The 18550-nt window shown below is 40.0% G+C and overlaps 1 protein-coding gene across 4 annotated transcripts in view; it reads left to right on the plus strand.

The window, feature by feature from the left end:
- The first annotated feature begins 4059 nt into the window (after positions 1-4059).
- Positions 4060-18550, plus strand: part of POLQ (DNA polymerase theta) — an 84321-nt gene continuing 69830 nt past the window's right edge. Inside the window, exons 1-8 of one of the 4 annotated variants that reach the window (XR_004989678.2) lie at positions 4060-4363; positions 4832-5011; positions 7080-7210; positions 8666-8822; positions 10667-10775; positions 12242-12461; positions 14871-15018; positions 16659-16805. Coding sequence is in view for 3 of the 4 variants with exons in the window: in XM_036448289.2 (XP_036304182.1) it covers positions 4192-4363; positions 4832-5011; positions 7080-7210; positions 8666-8822; positions 10667-10775; positions 12242-12461; positions 14871-15018; positions 16659-16805 (1264 nt within the window). In the remaining variant the exon portion in view is untranslated. Of the gene's footprint in view, positions 4364-4604; positions 4721-4831; positions 5012-7079; positions 7211-7835; positions 8190-8665; positions 8823-10666; positions 10776-12241; positions 12462-14870; positions 15019-16658; positions 16806-18550 lie in introns of those variants that run through there. The other 3 variants (XM_036448289.2, XM_045583958.1, XM_045583959.1) reach the window with 3 other exon arrangements.

Below are 18550 nucleotides of genomic sequence, written 5' to 3' on the forward strand. Positions count from 1 at the left end.
CCAGTTCTGTGCCAATCCCTGGGGACCCAGGCTCAAGTAGAGGGAGACGGGGCTGTGAGGTGGAGTCCTGCGAGAGCGGCTAAAGGCCGAGCCCCCGGAGTCCCGCACATTGCTTGCAAGGGAAGGAATGTTGACTCTGATGCAGGATTGCCCTGGAGGGAAGGAAACGGGAGCCCCAGCTGTGTTGGGCCCCAGTTATGACTGCTCTGAACCCCAGTCCTGGACCAGACCCTGGGGACCCAGGCTCGAGCAGGGGGAGACGGGGCTGTGAGTCGGAATCCCAGGGGAGTGGCGAAAAGCGGAGCCCAGAGTCGTGCACACTGCGCGCAGAGCATAGTCGGTTGACTCTGATCCTAGACTCCCCTAGCGGGAAAGAGAAAAAAAAGCTCCAGACTGGTGGAATGCGACAGGGAGCAGGAGCCCCTGCTGGACACCGGCCAGCCGGGCGCCGGCAGGGAGCCGGGCTACAGGGTCCCCAGGAAGGGGGGCACCCCTGAGCCCTCGACCTCTGAGCAGGGGCAATGGAGCCAAGGCCTTGGGCTGCTTCCTGGGCGGTGCCGACCCCGGCAACAGGCTGGAGCAGTGCAGGAGCCCTCGGAGAACAAAGGGGTGCCACAGGCCAACCTGCTGAGCTCCCAGGACAAGGAGGAAGAAACCAAAGAATTCTCAATGTGAAGACATCAAGTGAGAGCAAAAGATAGTAAAATTACTTAAGAAAGAATACAAAGAAGAACTTGAAAAATCAAAGACTAAGTTAGAACTCAACTCACCAGCCAACATTGCAACATATAAGCGTTTAAAAAAAAAAAAAAAAAAAGGACAGAATGTTGGAACAGAGGTGGCCAGGCCTAGAGTGCCCAGACACAAGGAAGTGGTAATCGGGCCCGGAGCAGCAACGGCCAGGCCCCAGAGCAGCAGCAGCCAGAACCAGAGCAACAATAGCCAGCACTGGAGCAGCCAGACCTGGGGCAGTGGCAGCCAGGCCTGAGGCGGAGGCAGCCAAGCCCAGGGTGGCCAGTCCAGGAACACCCAGACCCGGAGTGGCCGGGCCCGGAGAAGCCGGGCCCAGAGCAGCTGGGTTGGGGGCAGCCAGGCCCAGAACAGCAGTAGCCAAGCCCGGAGCATCCAGGCTGGAAGTGGCCAGACTCAGAGTGGCCGGGCCCGAGGCAGCCGGGCCCAGAGCAGCCGGGTCGGGTGCGGTCAGGCCCGGAGCAGCAGCTGCCAGGCTGGGAGCTGCCGGGTCGGGTGTGGCCAGGCCCGGAGCAGCAGCTGCCGGGCTGGGAGCGGCCAGGCCCGGAGCGGCCGGGCCTGGAGCAGCCGGGCCCGGAGCAGCCGGGTCGGGTGCGGCCAGGCCCGGAGCAGCAGCAGCCAAGTCCAGAGCAACTAGGTCGGGAGCGGCAGTGACCAGACCCAGCGCAGCTGGTTGTGGAACAAACCAGAGCAACAGAGGCCAGGCCAGGAGCAGCCAGGCCCGGAACAGCTCGCTCCTCGCCTGCCCCTGCCCCACGGCAGCCTCTCAGACATGGCTGGAAACTTTTGTGGGAACTTGAGGGTCTGCTGAATCAAGTGATGAAGGCCTAGTTCTGGATGTGTTGAGTTAATATAGGGCTGGGGTGTTGATCTGTGAGTGCCTTGGGTGGGGCCTGGATGAGGCTGGTTGACATATTTGGAAATGTCTTTTGTGTGAAATGTATCATTGGGCATGTGAAGGTATTATTGATATGAGAAAATGCTAAGTAACTGATTTACTATCTGAAAAGGGATTTACTATCGTGGAAAGGGAAGGAGGAAGAGACTGAACATAAACTGCACCTATGGATGAGGACAATGGGGGATGGGGAGGGGGCGGAGGGGGGGGTGGGAACCTGGTGGAGGCGGGAAGAAATGAGGAACCTTTGTAATAATTTGAACAATAAAGATTGATTTAAAATAAATAAATAAATAAATAAAAATTATCCTCACAAAAAAAAAAAAAAATGCCTATCTCCTCTAGGCTCTTTCTCTTTGAGAGCAGGAGCCATATCATACCATTTCCCTGCCATACACACAGTGCCCAGGACACAGTAGATAGTCAATAAATAGTTAAGTGAATGAATGTATAAAAGGTAACTAGGGAAAATCTTTACTTTATGGAGTAACATCCCCATCTTGTGGAATTTTAGAATATTGCCATTAAAAATTATTTTAAAAAATTTTAAATTTTTATTTATTGATTTGAGTAAGAGAAGCGAGACTTATTTATGTATTCAGTAGTTGCTTCTTATATGTGCCCTGACCAGAGATGGAATCTCAACCTTGTCCTATGGGGACAATGCTGAAATCAACTGAGTACCCGGCTGGGCAAAAGTAAATGAATAAATAAATTATTTTAATAGGGTATTTTTTCACAGGAGAATTGACACTCAAGTGGTATTTCGCAGTCTTGTTTTAGAGTCTTATTTGTTGGACTGGCCCTTTTGAGATGTGCTATATTTTGTCTGCTTAGGTTTGCTTGGTGAAACCAATTTTGCAACTAGGTAATGAGCCGGCAGCAATTTACATCCAGAGCTCATTTGATTCTACCTTTGCCAATAGGTGGCAAGGTAGAATCCATTAACAAACTCTTGGATCTCAATGAACATTAAGGCACACGCAGGTCCTTTCCTAGTGTTAATGTAAAAAAACCATTGAAACCTGTAAAGAATTTTTGTGAGTTTATTTGAGTCAAACTGTTGACACATGTTGGGAAGCAGAACCTCAAGGAATTGAGATAATGCTCCGGAGAATGGCAAGAATGGCAGGTTACATTTGTATTTATACATTGCAATCAAAGGAGGGACATAGGTGGATTAAATAAAATTCATTGGTGATAGATTAAGGAGGTGGGATAAAGCAAAGTGTGGCGGGGGTGGGTGGAGGAGGGGCTGGGATTGGATAAAAAAGTAAAATGACACATACTTAGGTGGGTGCAGGAACAATTAACATGATAATGAAGGAATTTGTGGTATTTGTCCTGGCTCCCACCCCCTTTGGTTGTGCCCCAGGGACTCCAGAAAAAGGAAAGTTACAAGTTATCTAGACATTTCAAGGAAAGGTATGTTATCATAGATGCAAAAAGACAGATAGGCTCAGTTAAGGTAAAGGTTGATCTTGTTATTGAAGATACCAGCCTAGGAGGTGACTACACATCATAACTGCTAGTTAAAGTTTAATTTCAGACCATCCTTTGTGGTTCCCTTAGGTCTCCGAGTTTGCAAGACCGCTGTGCAGGCTGAGCTTGTCAGGTCAGCATGTAGTCCCTTTCGTCCACACTTGCAGCGTTCATACAGCCCTCTAAGGGGTTTATTGGCCAACAGTCCTCAACTCCCCATCACGTTGAACCAGTGTGCGATGGATACAGTGGCATTGTGTACAGAAATAAAAAGAAAGATAAAGAAATAGCCCCTGCCCTGCTATCATACGCTAGGAGAGATGAGCAAATTCCACACCATTAGAAATCGTAGGTTTTATTTGTATGGTTTGCACACATAATGTTTAATGATTTAAAAATATGTATACCGCCCAAACCGGTTTGGCTCAGTGGATAGAGCGTCCGCCTGCAGACTGTAAGGACCCAGGTTCCATTCCCATCAAGGACGTGTACCTTGGTTGCGGGCATATCCCCAGTAGGGGGTGTGCAAGAGGCAGCTGATAGATGTTTCTCTCTCATAGCCATTTCTAACTCTCTATTCCTCTCTCTTCCTCTCCGTAAAAAATCAATAAAATATATTTTAAAAAATAAAAATAAAAATATATATACCAATTTGTTAAGAGGACTTACTTCCCTTGGCCTACCTATGATGGGCAGCTCATTCTATGAAATAAGTAAACCTTGCTATTCAATAGGAATGGACGAAAACGTAATGTTTAGCCATCTGATTATACATGCAGATGACTTAGGCGAAGTCTTTCCCCCGCCTCTTCTAACCCACACCAGCCAATCACGGCGGCGGGAGGTCTGAGGCTCCAGCGAGCGCCGCTCCCTCCCCGCGACTCTATGGTCCCCCGGTGACTCTCCTTCCTGAGAACTCTGTGGTTCCGGGGCGGGCCCGGAGGCCGAGTTTGAAGACGCGGCGGGAAGATGACAGGCTCACCTGTCACTGGGCCGGCTTTCTCCCGGAGGGGAGGACGCTGGCAGGGCGGCTGTCCCTGAACGGCCGAGCGGAGTTCGCGATGAGTCTCCCGCGCCGGGGTGGGAAACGGCGGCGTTCGGACTCGGACTCCCTGGGGAGCAGCGCCGACGGCAGTGACAGCCGCCTGCTGCCCTCGGGGCCGGTGCTGAGCCCGCCCGCCGGCCTGGGGCGCAGCTGGAAGGACGGGGGCCGCCCCGTGGCCGCGGCACCAGGTACGCCCCGGCCCCCTGGGACAGGGGCGAGGGGGACAGGTCAGCCGCGCTCTGTGTAGGGAGGTGTCCGCCCTGCGAGCAGCTTGCTTGTTTGCACGATCTACTGGGTCTCTAGTCTTATCTTCTCGGTTTGTGACTCGGGGCCGGCATGGCTGGTCACTCTCTGTTCAGACAAGGGCGTGCTTCCAGCGTATCTCCAGCGACCGCGTGGGAGTAACATCCAAGTGTTTTCTGGGTCCTTCGGCCTTTACAGAAACAGCTTCATAGATAGACAAATCTTGTCACCTGTAGAGGGCTCGCTCCTAAAAGTGCCCAGTACTCCCCACAGAGCCTTACATTGGACGTGCTTTATGGCAGGTGTTCGTTATATAGCTTCATCCCAATGCAGGAATTCCCAAGGACAGTGGAGGGCTCACTACTGGGGTCATAAATCCAACTCTTAGTTAACATTTTTTTTTTTTCTAAAAGGGGAATGCAAGAAAACAGTTCCTGATGATCAAATAGACAAGCTGCTGTTGGCCAATTGGGGACTTCCTACAGCGGTGCTGGAGAAATATCACAGTTTCGGTGTAAAAAAGATGTTTGAATGGCAGGCAGAGTGCCTTTTGCTGGGAGAAGTTCTGGAAGGAAAGAATTTAGTCTATTCAGGTATTTAAATTTGTGCAAATTGATTTCTTTATTTTAAAGACATTGTTGAAAGTGAAGAATACTCCATTGAGGTAGTTATGTGTGTTGTTGTTTTTTTTAAGCAGATGGTTGAGACAGTGCTTTATAACTATGGAAAATCTTAAAGTATATATGAAACGTGGAGTCTCATATGCATATTTAAATTATGCAAAATCCATTATATGGCTGGGTTGGGGGGAGGGGGGAAAAAGATAACTTAAAGAGAGCTATCTGCTTGCATTCCTTATATCCCAGAGAAAATGTGCAATGTGTTCTTCCTCCAGTCTCAGTTGCTTTTCAGTGTATGCAAATTATAAATTACATCTTTATACATTAACCTGTTTGTACAGGATTGAATACACAAACCATATGTAATACACCTTATAGAACATTTATATGGGCTTTCAAGGGCAACTCTGACATGCATATTTTTAACGGGCGAGGTGGACAGGTCAACTGTACTATGTGTAGGGTCGGGTGTAGGGTGAGGAACTGGCTATTCTGACTTTGGAAACTCATTAATTGGTAAGATGTACTTCCTTAGTTTCTGAAATTGTGAGTCATCAGATTTTTTGTTATGGCTGCAAAGAGTAGATAACTTATCAGTAGATAAAATTTCAGGCTGTGGAGTCAGACTGGTTGGGTTTGAAAACTGTCTTTACCATGTATTGGCTGTGTAACCTTACAAATAAAGAGAGAGAGAGAGAGAGAGAGAGAGAGAGAGAGAGAGAGAGAGAGAGAGAGAGAGAGAGAAAACAAAATGGCCTGATCATTTCAATTGCTGAAAACCTAAAGAGAGAGAGAGAGAGAGAGAGAGAGAGAAAACAAAATGGCCTGATCATTTCAATTGCTGAAAACCTAAATTTGGGTGTCTTCATAACTCTGATCACCAATCCATGTCAATTAATCACTATGTCCAATGTCTTACCATCTCCAATAACTTGATTCTGACTACTTTCTGTACCTAGGTCCATTACCTAGTTTACTATCTTTCTTCTATTATCTCTTTTCTAGATTATTCTCACTATTATCTTTCTTCTAGATTATGCAATAGCCTTATAACTAGTTTATTTTTCTCTTTCTGGTCTTGCTCTGGTTCTACAGTCAAAGTGATCCCCATAGAGTACAAATATGATCTTGTCACTCCTTTTCATAAGACTCTTGGTTGCTCTGAATTGCTTTCAGAATAAATTCTAAATTCCTTTTATGATGGGATTATAAAGCTCTTTTTTCATGTGTCACATTCATATCTCTGTTTTCACTCCCCTACTCGTTTTATATTTCAGGCTTACTAAATAACTTACTGTCATCTGAATATGCCAGGCTTTCCTCCAGGTGTTTGCACATACTCTTTTTTCTCCCTGGCATTCCTTGCCTCTTCCCTTCTTCCCTTCCTTCTCATAAGTTGTTTCCTTTTCTTAAACTTCCTTACAGCTCCTCTCACTCAAATTATATCCTAGTTCCTATCACAGTGTATAAAACTTGTTCACCTGCTTTCCCAAGGAAGGGCTTTTAGCCATTCATTATTTATTTGTTTATTTATTTTTAAAAATATTTTTTATTGATTTTTTAGAGAGGAATAGAGAGGGATAGAGAGTTAGAAACATCGATGAGAGAATCATCGATCAGCTGCCTCTTGCACACCCCCTACTGGGGATGTGCCCGCAACCAAGGTACATGCCCTTGACCGGAATTGAACCCGGGACCTTTCAGTCTGCAGGCTGACGCTCTATCCACTGAGCCAAACTGGTTCCAGCGGCTTTTAGCCATTCAGTACTCAAAGGATGTTTATGTACAAACTGGGTGCTCAATAATATTTACCATTTATTGTTGATATAAAGAGTTGTTTAATAATTCTCTATTTTAAATGAGAGATTTCAGAGAGCTAGTTTTAAAGTCAGGGACATTTAAGGATATAAAGGTTTCAAATGCTTGTTGGGCCTTAATGATAGTCTTAAGCTATCTAGTGGATATGGTTTAAAACATTTTTAATGCAGTATATAAAATATTTTTTCTTTTTGTGATAACCTTGTGGAAAAACACATTTTAGCTCCTACAAGTGCTGGGAAGACTCTTGTTGCTGAATTACTTATTTTGAAGCGGGTTTTGGAAATGCGGAAGAAAGCTTTGTTTATTCTGCCTTTTGTCTCTGTGGCTAAAGAGAAGAAATACTATCTTCAGGTAATGTTCTTGTACTAACTTTAGAATTGTGATAATGCCTGTTATTGGCAGCCATGGCTTTACTCATTTGAAATTGAATTATAAAAGCAAGTGGAAAATAAAGTTTATTTTATGTAACTTTAAGTATTGGCCATTTATGAAGGGAAACTTGCATGAAGGAGAATGGGCCATCAAATTAAGAGTAATTGCTGAACACTGTTAAAATTGATAAACTTTTCCTCAGGAAGTAAATAGAATACTACTAGCATATAAACATGCAAATTAAGAATCAGCATTTTAACTGAATGGTAGGACTAGACTGAAGCATGGAAAGGAAAGAATGCTTAAGGAAGAGTATTTCATCCTATCTGAGGGGTCATTTGGGAACATTTAGGGGATGAAGAACAAGATTTATTAGTGCTTAGGTAAAATTCCGGGCCTCTGATCTGTTCCTTTGTTCTGCAAAAAATGAATAACAACATTTTTCATTTGTTTGATGATCACTGATTTTTAAGGGCATTTTTACAAATACAGTGTTTCATTAAATAAAATAAATTATTTTTTACATTAATTTAAATTGATTTTCCCCATCACCTTTTATCCCCTCTATGCCCTCTACCACCTCCACCCACCCCCATGACTGGATAAAAAATATGGTGTTGGAATGGCAAAATTATTGTACTGGTAACCCCCAAAAAACTGGTTCTAGTCCCAGTTTTGCCACTAACTGTGTCTTCAGGCCAGACACATAATTTTTTGGGCCTCAGTTTTTTTTTCCATTGTTTACATAAAGATGTCAACCCTAGTACTGTGGGTTAACTCAAGTAAACACTCAGAAATATTTTACTGAATGAAAAGCTCTAAAGTTCTATGATTCTATAAATCTTTTTAACAATTATTTCAGAGGCCAAATAGCCAACAAAGCTGGTCCTACATGGTAACATCCTCTCAACTTAGACCAAAGTAACAAAATGATGAAAGGATCCTTATTATTGAGAAGGTATGTTAGTTAAAAGTTAAACTAAAAACAAAACAAAACAAATCATGAGAGTCCCACTGCATTTGAATTTTGGAAAGTTTTATTCCATTATATAAAAATTATTGGGATAAAGTAGTTTTTTTAAAGTGTTACATTAGCATTAAAAAAAGAGCTAATTTCTTGTTAGTGCATAACGTAGTTTTTCTCCTATTTTAATTTCTATCAATAGTTCTTAGGACTGCTTTGATTTAAAATGCTGTCATTAAAATGCTATACTTAATTTTATTTGACTCTATTGAGTTTTACCAATTTTAAACTTCATTTTTAAAGTATATGATTGTAGAAAGAACCAGGAGAGGAACCTGTCCAGGAAAAACTAACAGTAATCTGATAAATACTAATGTTAGATATTATGTCTATGATCTGGAATAGAATTAATTTACAAATCATGAATATAAAATATTTTCACTGGTATTGTTTCTTCTTACTCAATTCAGAGTCTTTTTCAGGAAGTAGGGATAAAAGTAGATGGTTATATGGGCAGTTCTTCTCCAAAAGGGCATTTCTCTTCCTTGGATATTGCTGTCTGCACAATTGAGAGAGCCAATGGTCTGATCAATCGCCTCATAGAAGAAAATAAGATGGACCTATTAGGTAAGAAAATTAGGAAATGAGCAAATACTTTATATTGTTATTTTTTGGTGGAATGGAGTGGAGCTGTTGTGATTTCTTTTATGTCCCATGTTTTCTTCTACTGTCTATAACTTGCTTCTGAAGGTGAGTATTGGCATTTGTAAGTTAGCAACATTACAGGTGGGGGTGGGGGAATATGTTTTGTGTTTTGCTGCTATTATTGACACCACGTTCTTATATTTTTGCCTTTTACAAAACAGAGGATATTCTTGAACTCTCAAGTCTTTTCTCGTTGCTTCTTTCCTGTCTAAACTTTACCTGCAATAGAAGGAAGCATGCTGGGGCTGGATCAGCCATCTATGCAATTAGTGTATATGTATATTCATATTTATTATATTCTGGTGCTTTGGTATCTAGATTAGGCCTGTACTCAGAGGCTACCTTTTAACAGAGAAATGGTAGAAAATGACATTGTGTTTGAGCTTGTGATTCTAGGAAGATTTTCTGCCTTAATGTGTTTTTTTTTTGTGTGTGTGTGTGAGTGTGTGTGTGTGTTTTTAATAACACTTAGGAAAGGCCCCTATATTGAGGTAGTAACAGGAAGAGAATTATTGTAGCAGCAACAGAAGCAACAAGAATATCAGCTACTTCTTGAGATTCTGGTGAATTTAAATGATAAAGTTGCATTAGGGTAGAAGTGGGGAATGAAATCAGAGATTAGTAAGACTTGGGCTCTGCTCTATAAAGTTTGGAAAAAGAAATCACATTTATCAGTTTGCATCAGAATTGTCATTTCTTGTCACCCCATCGGACTTTAAGTATCTTGAGGGATTGCAATATAATATTATTAAGTGTTATAGCCAATATGTCTGGCAATATGCCTAGCACAATGCCTGGCACACTAGGTAACATAAAACCTTTGGATGAGTGAATGAATAAATACTGAAATAACTCATCATATAGTATAACTTAGAAATAGCTTACTGTTGAGGAAAAGGAGCACCACGTGTCAGGAAGTGGTCTGAAAGATCTTGTTTTTGGTGAGGAGGATTTGTTGGGAGGGCATACCAGTGCATGTGGAAACTATGATATTATGAAAACATTTATCTGAAGAAAACATTTGTTGGTACTACAATAAATTTTCAGTAATTCTTCAGCATTATTTCAAGTGCAAAGACTGATTTGATTCTCCAAGCAGTAGAGAAGGGGTTTATGACCCTATTTAAGTTCCATAATAGAGTGTCTCATTCATCTACCACAATCAAACAGAAATATCCCTTAAAAAAATCATTTCTTTCTTGATCTGATTCTGTTTTTCTAAGTCACTTTCTAACATCATTATGATTGCCTTGGTTGTTTTTCCCATAGAAAAGTTAATACACTGACTAACTATCATAGATGTCTTTGATATCTCATTGTACATAAATTTCTATAAGGTTATCAATTAAGAAGTATTTGAGTAATAAGAGCCAGTGTTTCCTGATTCTGCCCTGAGTTTAGCTAATTATTGATTTTTTAGGTCCAGAATACATTGTAGTAGGAGCACTTATGATACCCAAAATGTCTTAGAAAAGAATTATAAAAAAAAAAAAAAAAATTTTTTTTCCACCTGAGAGGGATGGTAAGGGCAAGTGGGGGGTGGGGGGTGGGGGGAAAATAGGAGATATCTGTAGTACTATCAACAATAAAAAATATATTTAAAAGAATTATCCATTATGTAGAATCTGATTTTTGTTTCATGATTAGAAATTTGTATGACCAATAATATATTGAATCATAGCTACTGATATAAGATATTGAGTCTTTAAAATTCTTCTTGGACTTAATGGAATTCTTAAAAGCTAGTATCTGGAAAATCTCTTTAGGAATTGTGGTTGTGGATGAATTGCATATGCTTGGAGACTCTCACCGAGGCTATCTGCTGGAACTTTTGCTGACCAAGATTTGCTATATTACTCAGAAATCAGTATCTTGGTGAGTATCTGAAATAACTACATTCCTGAGATTCTAAGCAATGTTGAGAAAGTATCTGCAAAAGTTCATAGTAAGTCCGAGTTACATAAATTAAAGGAGAGTAGTATTTATTTAGTACGAACTCATAGTAGTTCGTTTTTGTTTTAAATAACTACTAAGGATGAGAAATATTTTAGATTATTTTGTAAACATTCTTAATTTCTGACTGCTTACCACTTTTGTGACAGAATTATTATTATTATTATTATTATTATCATTTTCTGTGCCTTGCATGACTGGGATGGGCAGGGCTGCCTGCACCCCAGGTTGCCAGGGGCTGCTCTCCTTCTCTGTTCTGGCCTCAGGGGAATAGAGGAGTTTGTGGCAGCAAAGCCTGAGGGGACTCGAGGTGAGCCCAGACCCACCCTGGCCAGCCAGGTGACCTCTCCACTGAAAGGAACCAGAGACAGGAGTTTCACCACAGAACTTCATGAGACTAAGAGTATGATAAAATTTTTTAAATCCAGTTTTTATATTTTTTTAGTTACACACACATCTTAAGTAGTCAAGGCTAATTTGTACTTTTAAAAAATTTGATTTAAGAGACAGAGGAAGGGGGGGAGAGAAAAAGAAAGAAACATCATTTTGTTGTTCCACTTATTTATGCATTCATTGGTTGCTTCTTATATGTGCTCTGATGGAAGATCAAACCTGAAACTTTGGTGAACTGGACGATGTTCTAACCAACTGAGCTACCCTGCCAGGGCCAGTCAAGGCTGATTTTTAAAAGTAACATTTTTTTCCTCCCCCACTTCTCAGAGGCAACTAGTTTCAATTCTTATAACTTTATACAAATTTTATTTACAGTGGTATCTCTAAATGCAGCTACTTGAGTTTTTAAATTTTAAATTATATGTGGACTTCTTATATGAAAAATGAAGATCTAGATCGCTCTTATTTTAATTCTCACCCGAGGATATGCTTTTATTGATTCTAGAAACAGAGGAAGAGAGAGAAATATGGATCCATATTGATCTGTATGCACCCTGGTTTGTCCTGGGTATGTGCCCTAACCTGATTGGGAATCAAACCAACGATATTTCAATGTGTACTGGATGATGCTCCAACTGAGTCATACCAGCGGGGCCATTCCATGGGTTTTTGCTTGAGTTAGAGCCCCCTTTTTTGGAATACCTGGCTTTTTCTCTTGATTTACTTTCTTATTTTGGTGGGGACATCTTTCAGGTGCACAAGCTATTGTGGGTATAAATTGAAAAAAAGAAAAGAAAAAAAAAGCATGTCTGAAAATGCCTTACAGTTATTTTATAGATTGTCCAGATATGAAAGTCAAGGTTTAAAAAGTGTCATGTAATACTTTCAACAATAAAGAATTAAAATTTTTTTAAAAGTCAAGGTTTAGCAATACTATTTGTAGTTAATACATAGTTGTTGTTTTTTTTAACATCGATTTCATTTGTTTTTCACAGCCAAGCGGATTTAGCCAGTCCTCTGTCTTATGCTGTGCAGATCGTAGGCATGAGTGCCACTCTTCCCAATTTGGAGCTTGTGGCTTCCTGGTTGAATGCTGAACTCTACCACACCGACTTTCGTCCTGTACCACTGGTGGAGTCAGTGAAAATTGGAAATTCCATATATGACTCTTCAATGAAGCTTGTGAGGGAATTTCAACCCATGCTACAAGTGAAGGTTAGTTACTCAGTATTTTTACTTCACTACCACCAGTACTAAACACTGATGTAGAAAATTAAGCTTTTGTTAAGTGGTAGATTAAATATATAGTAGAGTGGGAAAAAAAACACATCATTTTTGTCATCAGACAGATCGTCCTCTGTTACTTAATTGATCTTGATATTGCTGTGATATTAGTTGAATCACAAAAGCTCTCTGAGTGTAGTGTCTTAGTATTATAAGAATGAAATAGGAATTTTAAAAAATTGTCTAGCACCTAGAAAGTGCTTGATAAATTCCTTCCTACACATCTAAATACACTTAAAAAGTTTTAATTCACAGTAGTTTTCTAAGCCTGATTCTTTAAAAAAAATTTTTTTTTATTGATTTTTAGAGAGAGAGGAAGGGAGAGGGATAAGAGATAGAAACATATGAGAGAGAAATCTCATCTATCAGGTGCCTCCTGTCTACTCCCTACTGATCAGGAATTGAACATGTGCCCTGATCAGGAGTTGAACTGGTGACCTCTTGGTTCCTGGGTCAACACTCAACCATGGAGTGACACCAGCCGAGCAAAGCCTGATTCTTCATTCCTGAGGTTAGAGAACTTATTCACCATCTGTGAAATGAGGTATCTTCTATTTTTATGCAGAGCTCTGTCTCTGATAATTGAACCTGCAAAGGGTAAGTTTGGAGCTGGGATCAGGACTAAATTCATGTGTCAGCAGCACTGTTTGTAATTAATACTATCTATCTTTTGACATTGATTTCATTTGTAGGTATGCATTTGTAGCCTTTGCATGCCTGGTATGGAATCTTATTCAGTTGCTTTGCTTTTATGCTAAATTTTACTTGACTATGCCTTGGTTACCTCAATAATTATATATGTAAACATTCATTTGCTCCTCTGTTAATCTTTTTCTTCTATTACCATGTCTGTGCCTCTATCCTTTTTGAATTACTTCCAACTCTTACCTGAATTTTTGAAATAACCTCCTAATTGCTCTCTGCTTCATTTCACCTGGTCCCCTTCTATAAAAATTTTAAAAGAAAGATAACAATTCCTGACCCTTACTTGTGGTAAATAAATAATAAAAAGCATAAAGCACATATGTACATATGTTGAAATGACGGAACTTTTTTTTTCTTTTATAAATAAATGGGAGATGGTGAAGTAATCACGAAAAGATGTACGTCGAGTCCAACATAACCCAAGGACTGTCTGTATACTAAGTGTTTTACCTGTCTTGTTTTTGTTATTATCTATCTCTTATTGAAGTAGAAACACTCTGAGGGCAGAGCTTTGTTCTCCATCCCCATTGCGAGAACAGTATCTGGCATATAGTAAATATTTGTTTAGTGAGTGAATGGATGGATGAATTAATTCTGTTATACACTCTGATTTTCCAGGTTTTTTTAAAAAAAATATATTTTATTGATTTTTTTTTTTACAGAGAGGAAAGGAGAGGGATAGAAAGTTAGAAATATCGATGAGAGAGAAACATCGACCAGCCTCTTCCTGCATACCCCCCACCGGGGATGTGCCTGCAACCAATGTACATGCCCTTGACCGGAATCGAACCTGGGACCTTTCAGTCCATAGACCGATGCTCTATCCCACATGTGTCAAACACAAGGCCCTCGGGCCAAATCCGTCCCTTGCAATGTGGCCCGCACCGCGCTGTCATCACTGCACTCCGCTGCGTTTCCATCCCAATGACAGTTTATGACTGTTCAGTAAACCATTCGGCCCGCGATTTAGGCTGGATTTTAGATTTTGGCCCCTTCTCTGATTGAGTTCGACACCCCTACTCTATCCACTGAGCCAAATTGGTTTCAGTTAATTTTCCAGTTTTGAGAACTCACTAGTCACCACTGGGCTTTCACAGCTGCTCTTTGTTCTGCCTGAAATGTTTCTCCTGTTCCTCACTTATCTTTGATTACACTCATGCCTCCCTCCTTCACATTTCAGCTCAGGGAAACCTTTCTTTTAGATCTTTCTGTCAAATTTATGTCAAATATGAGGCCTCAAAACACACACAAAAAAACCTCTTTTATAGTACATTTTATGAGTGTATTTTACATTTATTTGTTTAGTACTTTAATGTTTCCCCAGCGAAACCTAAACCCCTTGAAGATAGGAGTTTGACTTCCTCTTGCTCACCATTATATTCTCATTGTCTGAGGGTTGGAGGTCAATAACTATTAGTTAAGTGAATAGAAATTATTTTCTTCTCACCTTGAATCATAAGGAGGTTTATTTCTTTTTTTCTTCTTCTTGTTTCGTTATTGACTTTGTAACTGATTTTTATTATGTCTTTGAGTAGAAAATAATTCCCCATGAAGCAAACAAAATGGGTGACTTTAAATTGATGTGAAAATGTTTTGAAAATACCATTTAAGTGGATATTTCTTTTTCTTCCTTAGGGAGATGAGGACCATGTTATTAGTTTATGTTATGAGACCATTCGTGAAAACCATTCAGTATTACTTTTCTGTCCATCAAAGAAATGGTGTGAGAAGCTGGCAGACAACATCGCCCATGAATTTTACAATCTACACCATCAAGCTGAAGGTAATTTACTAATTGAATCACCTAGCCATGCTGGCTGTGCTGAAGTGTATAATTTAATCGATGTTAACACATGTACTGTATGTACCTGTTATAATCAACATATAGAACATTTTTATCACCCTAAATTTTTTTTTTTTTTTTTTTTTTTTGCTATTTCTATCACCAGCCTCAAGCAACCACTGATCTGCTTCTATTATTCTTCAGAGTTGTGTTTTTTGTAAGAATTTCATATAAATGAAGTCAATAGTATGTATCTTTTTTGTGTGTAACTTCTTTCACTCAGCAAAGTATTTTAAAGATTCATCTAGAGATTGTTACATTTATCAGTTTATTCCTTTTTTATAACTGAATGTATTGCTATAACCATTAGTATATATTTTTTATTTTACTACCCTATGGTCCCTTGAGGTCCAAGATATGTGTAAGAATGACAGAGACAGTTCTAGTCATAGGATATTAGAATATTTTATGACTTCATTAGGCCATTGGCATCATGAGAATGGGTGATAGATATCTCAAGCTAAATTTCAACGAGTATACTTCACCTGAAGTTTATATTGAGTAGGCTCTGGTCCAACATTATATTGTCTTTTCTAGTTCATTCTAGTACTTTCTGTACTCTGCCAATTTACAATCTACATATATTCCTTATGTTGTACCATGATAATTTATATTTCTTAATAACCAGAAAAATGATTATATTCTTTGCTTGAGCCTTATGTTATTATTATTATTATTTGCTTGAGCCTTATTATATTTGTTCCCAAATACTAGTGCTTAGACTTGAGCCTTGGATTTGATGAAACCCCAGAAGAGTAAAGACAGGCTTCACATTTTTCATAAAAGCTGAAGTTTAAATTCTGAAATTATCCCTAGTAATTTCTTAAAATGTTGTTAAAGTGACTTTTGAAATAAAAAATATCCATCAATGATAATTTAAAAATGTTTTAATTGTCAGCATAATAAAACCTTGGCAACTCTTTGTGGGTCGTCAACATTTTAAGAAAAGATAATTTAAAAGCTTAAAAAATAAGAATGTATTTTATGAGAAGTTTTACTACTTCAGAAATCCAAAACTCTGGGAAATTCTGTAAGAAAACAGTTTCTGCAGAAAGTTAAGATTTTACTAGGGAAAAGTTTACACAGAGGCAACAACAAAAGGTAATGTGATTAGTTATATCATTGATACCTAAGAGGCCAGAAAAATTGTCACATGGAATTAGGCTCCTAAGTGATTCTGACCCCGCTGGTTGGTGGACCGCACTTTGAGCAAGGACCTTGATTTTTAGGCTCTGTGTGGTAATCGTTATCTATAATCCTCTCCTTCCTTCAGCTGGTTCCTTTGGTCCCCTCCTGTGGGCTTGATCCCACAGTAATACAGTGTTTCCTAAATGTGGAGGAACTTTAAAATCACCTGGGGAGATTTTAAAATTCCTCATGTCCAGGTTGTACATGAATACATCACAATGTCAGGGGTGGGAGCCAGTCATCAGTATTTTTAAAAGGTGTCAAGGTAATTACTATATGTAGTAGTTTAAGAACCAGTGGCCCTGTGTTTAGCTCTGTAATGACTTAAGCAGATAGCACTCAAAGAAGTCCAGACAGAGGTGGATAGTGTTGATAATGTTTTTGTGTGACAGGATTGCTGAAATCATCTGAACTTTCACCAGTGATACTGGAACAAAAGGGCCTCCTTGAAGTGATTGATCAACTAAAACATTTGCCTTCAGGACTGGACTCTGTATTACAAAAAACTGTACCATGGGGAGTAGCATTTCATCATGCAGGTATCCATATTTATAATCTGTTAAGAAGCCCCATTCAGAAATCCTCACAGTTTCTTCATTTTTGTATTAACATTCTTTGATTTCTTATTAACAGCACTTAATATTCTTAGATTTCATTTTAATAAATTGTATGGTTAAGATTGAGCAAGATATAAACTGATGATCAAAAATATAGAAACAGAGACAGTAAAGAAACAAACAGACTGTCAAATTACAGCGGGGATGATTGGGAGATATGGGGGAGATAAGAGATCAACCGAAGGAGTTGTATACATGCATATAAGCATAACCAATGGACGAAAAACTCTGGGGAGGGAGGGCATGCATGGGAGGATTGGTAAGATATGTACACATATAATACCTTAATTTAAAAAAATGAGGGGGGAAAAAAGATTGAGCAAGAGTAAAACAAATATATTTAGGTTTATTTATCTGTGTAGTAAACCTTACTTGCAGTAAATGTCTTAGAATCCCTTGCTAAAGTCTTCATACAGACTATTTTCTGATGCCGCATGTTGCGCTCAATAAGTACATTTTCTGTTCTTGTTTTCCACCTTTAGATATAATGCCTTTTCCAGCTTAACTAAGCACTTACCACACACTATGTCCTTAACTTTTTTTTTTTAATATATTTTATTGATTTTGTACAGAGAGGAAGGGAGAGAGATAGAGAGCCAGAAACATCGATGAGAGAGAGTCATCGATCAGCTGCCTCTTTCACACCCCCTACTGGGGATATGCCCACAACCAAGGTACATGCCCTTGACCGGAATCGAACCCGGGACCCTTCAGTCCCCAAGCCGATGCTCTATCCATTGAGCCAAACCGGTCCCGGCTATGTCCTTAACTTTTGCAATTTGAGCTGTGACAGCAAAACTAGCACACGTTGCTTTTTCCTGTACAGTTTCACGGATAGAAGATTCATTCTTACCGTAAATTTTAGCAACCTCAGCATACATTTATGTGCTGCTTAATGACATGTTCTGAGAAGTGTGTCATTAGGTAATTTTGTTGTTGTGCAAACATCATAGAGTGCACTCTATACCTAGGATATATGATAGAGCCTGTTGTTTCTAAGCTATAAACCTGTACAACATGTTACTGTACTGAGCATTCTAGGCAGTTGTAATATAGTGCTAAGTATTTGTATTTAAACATATCTAAGTAAAAATATATGCTATAAAGATTAAAAAATGGTACACTATTACCATGAATGTAGCTTGCAGGACTGGAAGTTGCTCTGGGTAAGTCAGTGAGTAAATGAGTGACTGCGAAGGCCTAGGATATTACTAGGCACTTCTAGTTTCACACACTTCTGTAGACTGATAAACACTTTAAACTTGGGCTATACTAAATCTTTAAAACAACATGAGATTAAATCAACCACAAGATAAAATGATGCAATCAAGAGATGCAATAAACATGAGACTATGAGGCTGCTGTTGGAGTAACTTGGCATACTGTTTAACAGTAAACTATCTATACTAATAAAAGCCTAGGTGGCCCTCGTGCGCAAAGATGTCACAAGATGGCCACCACAAGATGGCCGCATACACGGGGGAGGCGGGCCCTGTGGCCACTCCGTGCAATGAGGCCTGGGGGTCCCACGGCTTCGCAGGGTGCAGAGGAGGCCAGTCCTGATGTCTTGCCACCTTGTGTGAAGGAGGCGAGTCCCAGTGGAGGAGGCAGGTCACAGCAGGGGAGGCCAATTGTGAGCAATTGGGCTGGCAGGGGAGTGGTTAGAG

The sequence above is a fragment of the Pipistrellus kuhlii genome, unplaced genomic scaffold (genome assembly GCF_014108245.1).
Source record: "Pipistrellus kuhlii isolate mPipKuh1 unplaced genomic scaffold, mPipKuh1.p scaffold_m20_p_2, whole genome shotgun sequence".
In the NCBI taxonomy this organism is placed as follows: domain Eukaryota; kingdom Metazoa; phylum Chordata; class Mammalia; order Chiroptera; family Vespertilionidae; genus Pipistrellus; species Pipistrellus kuhlii.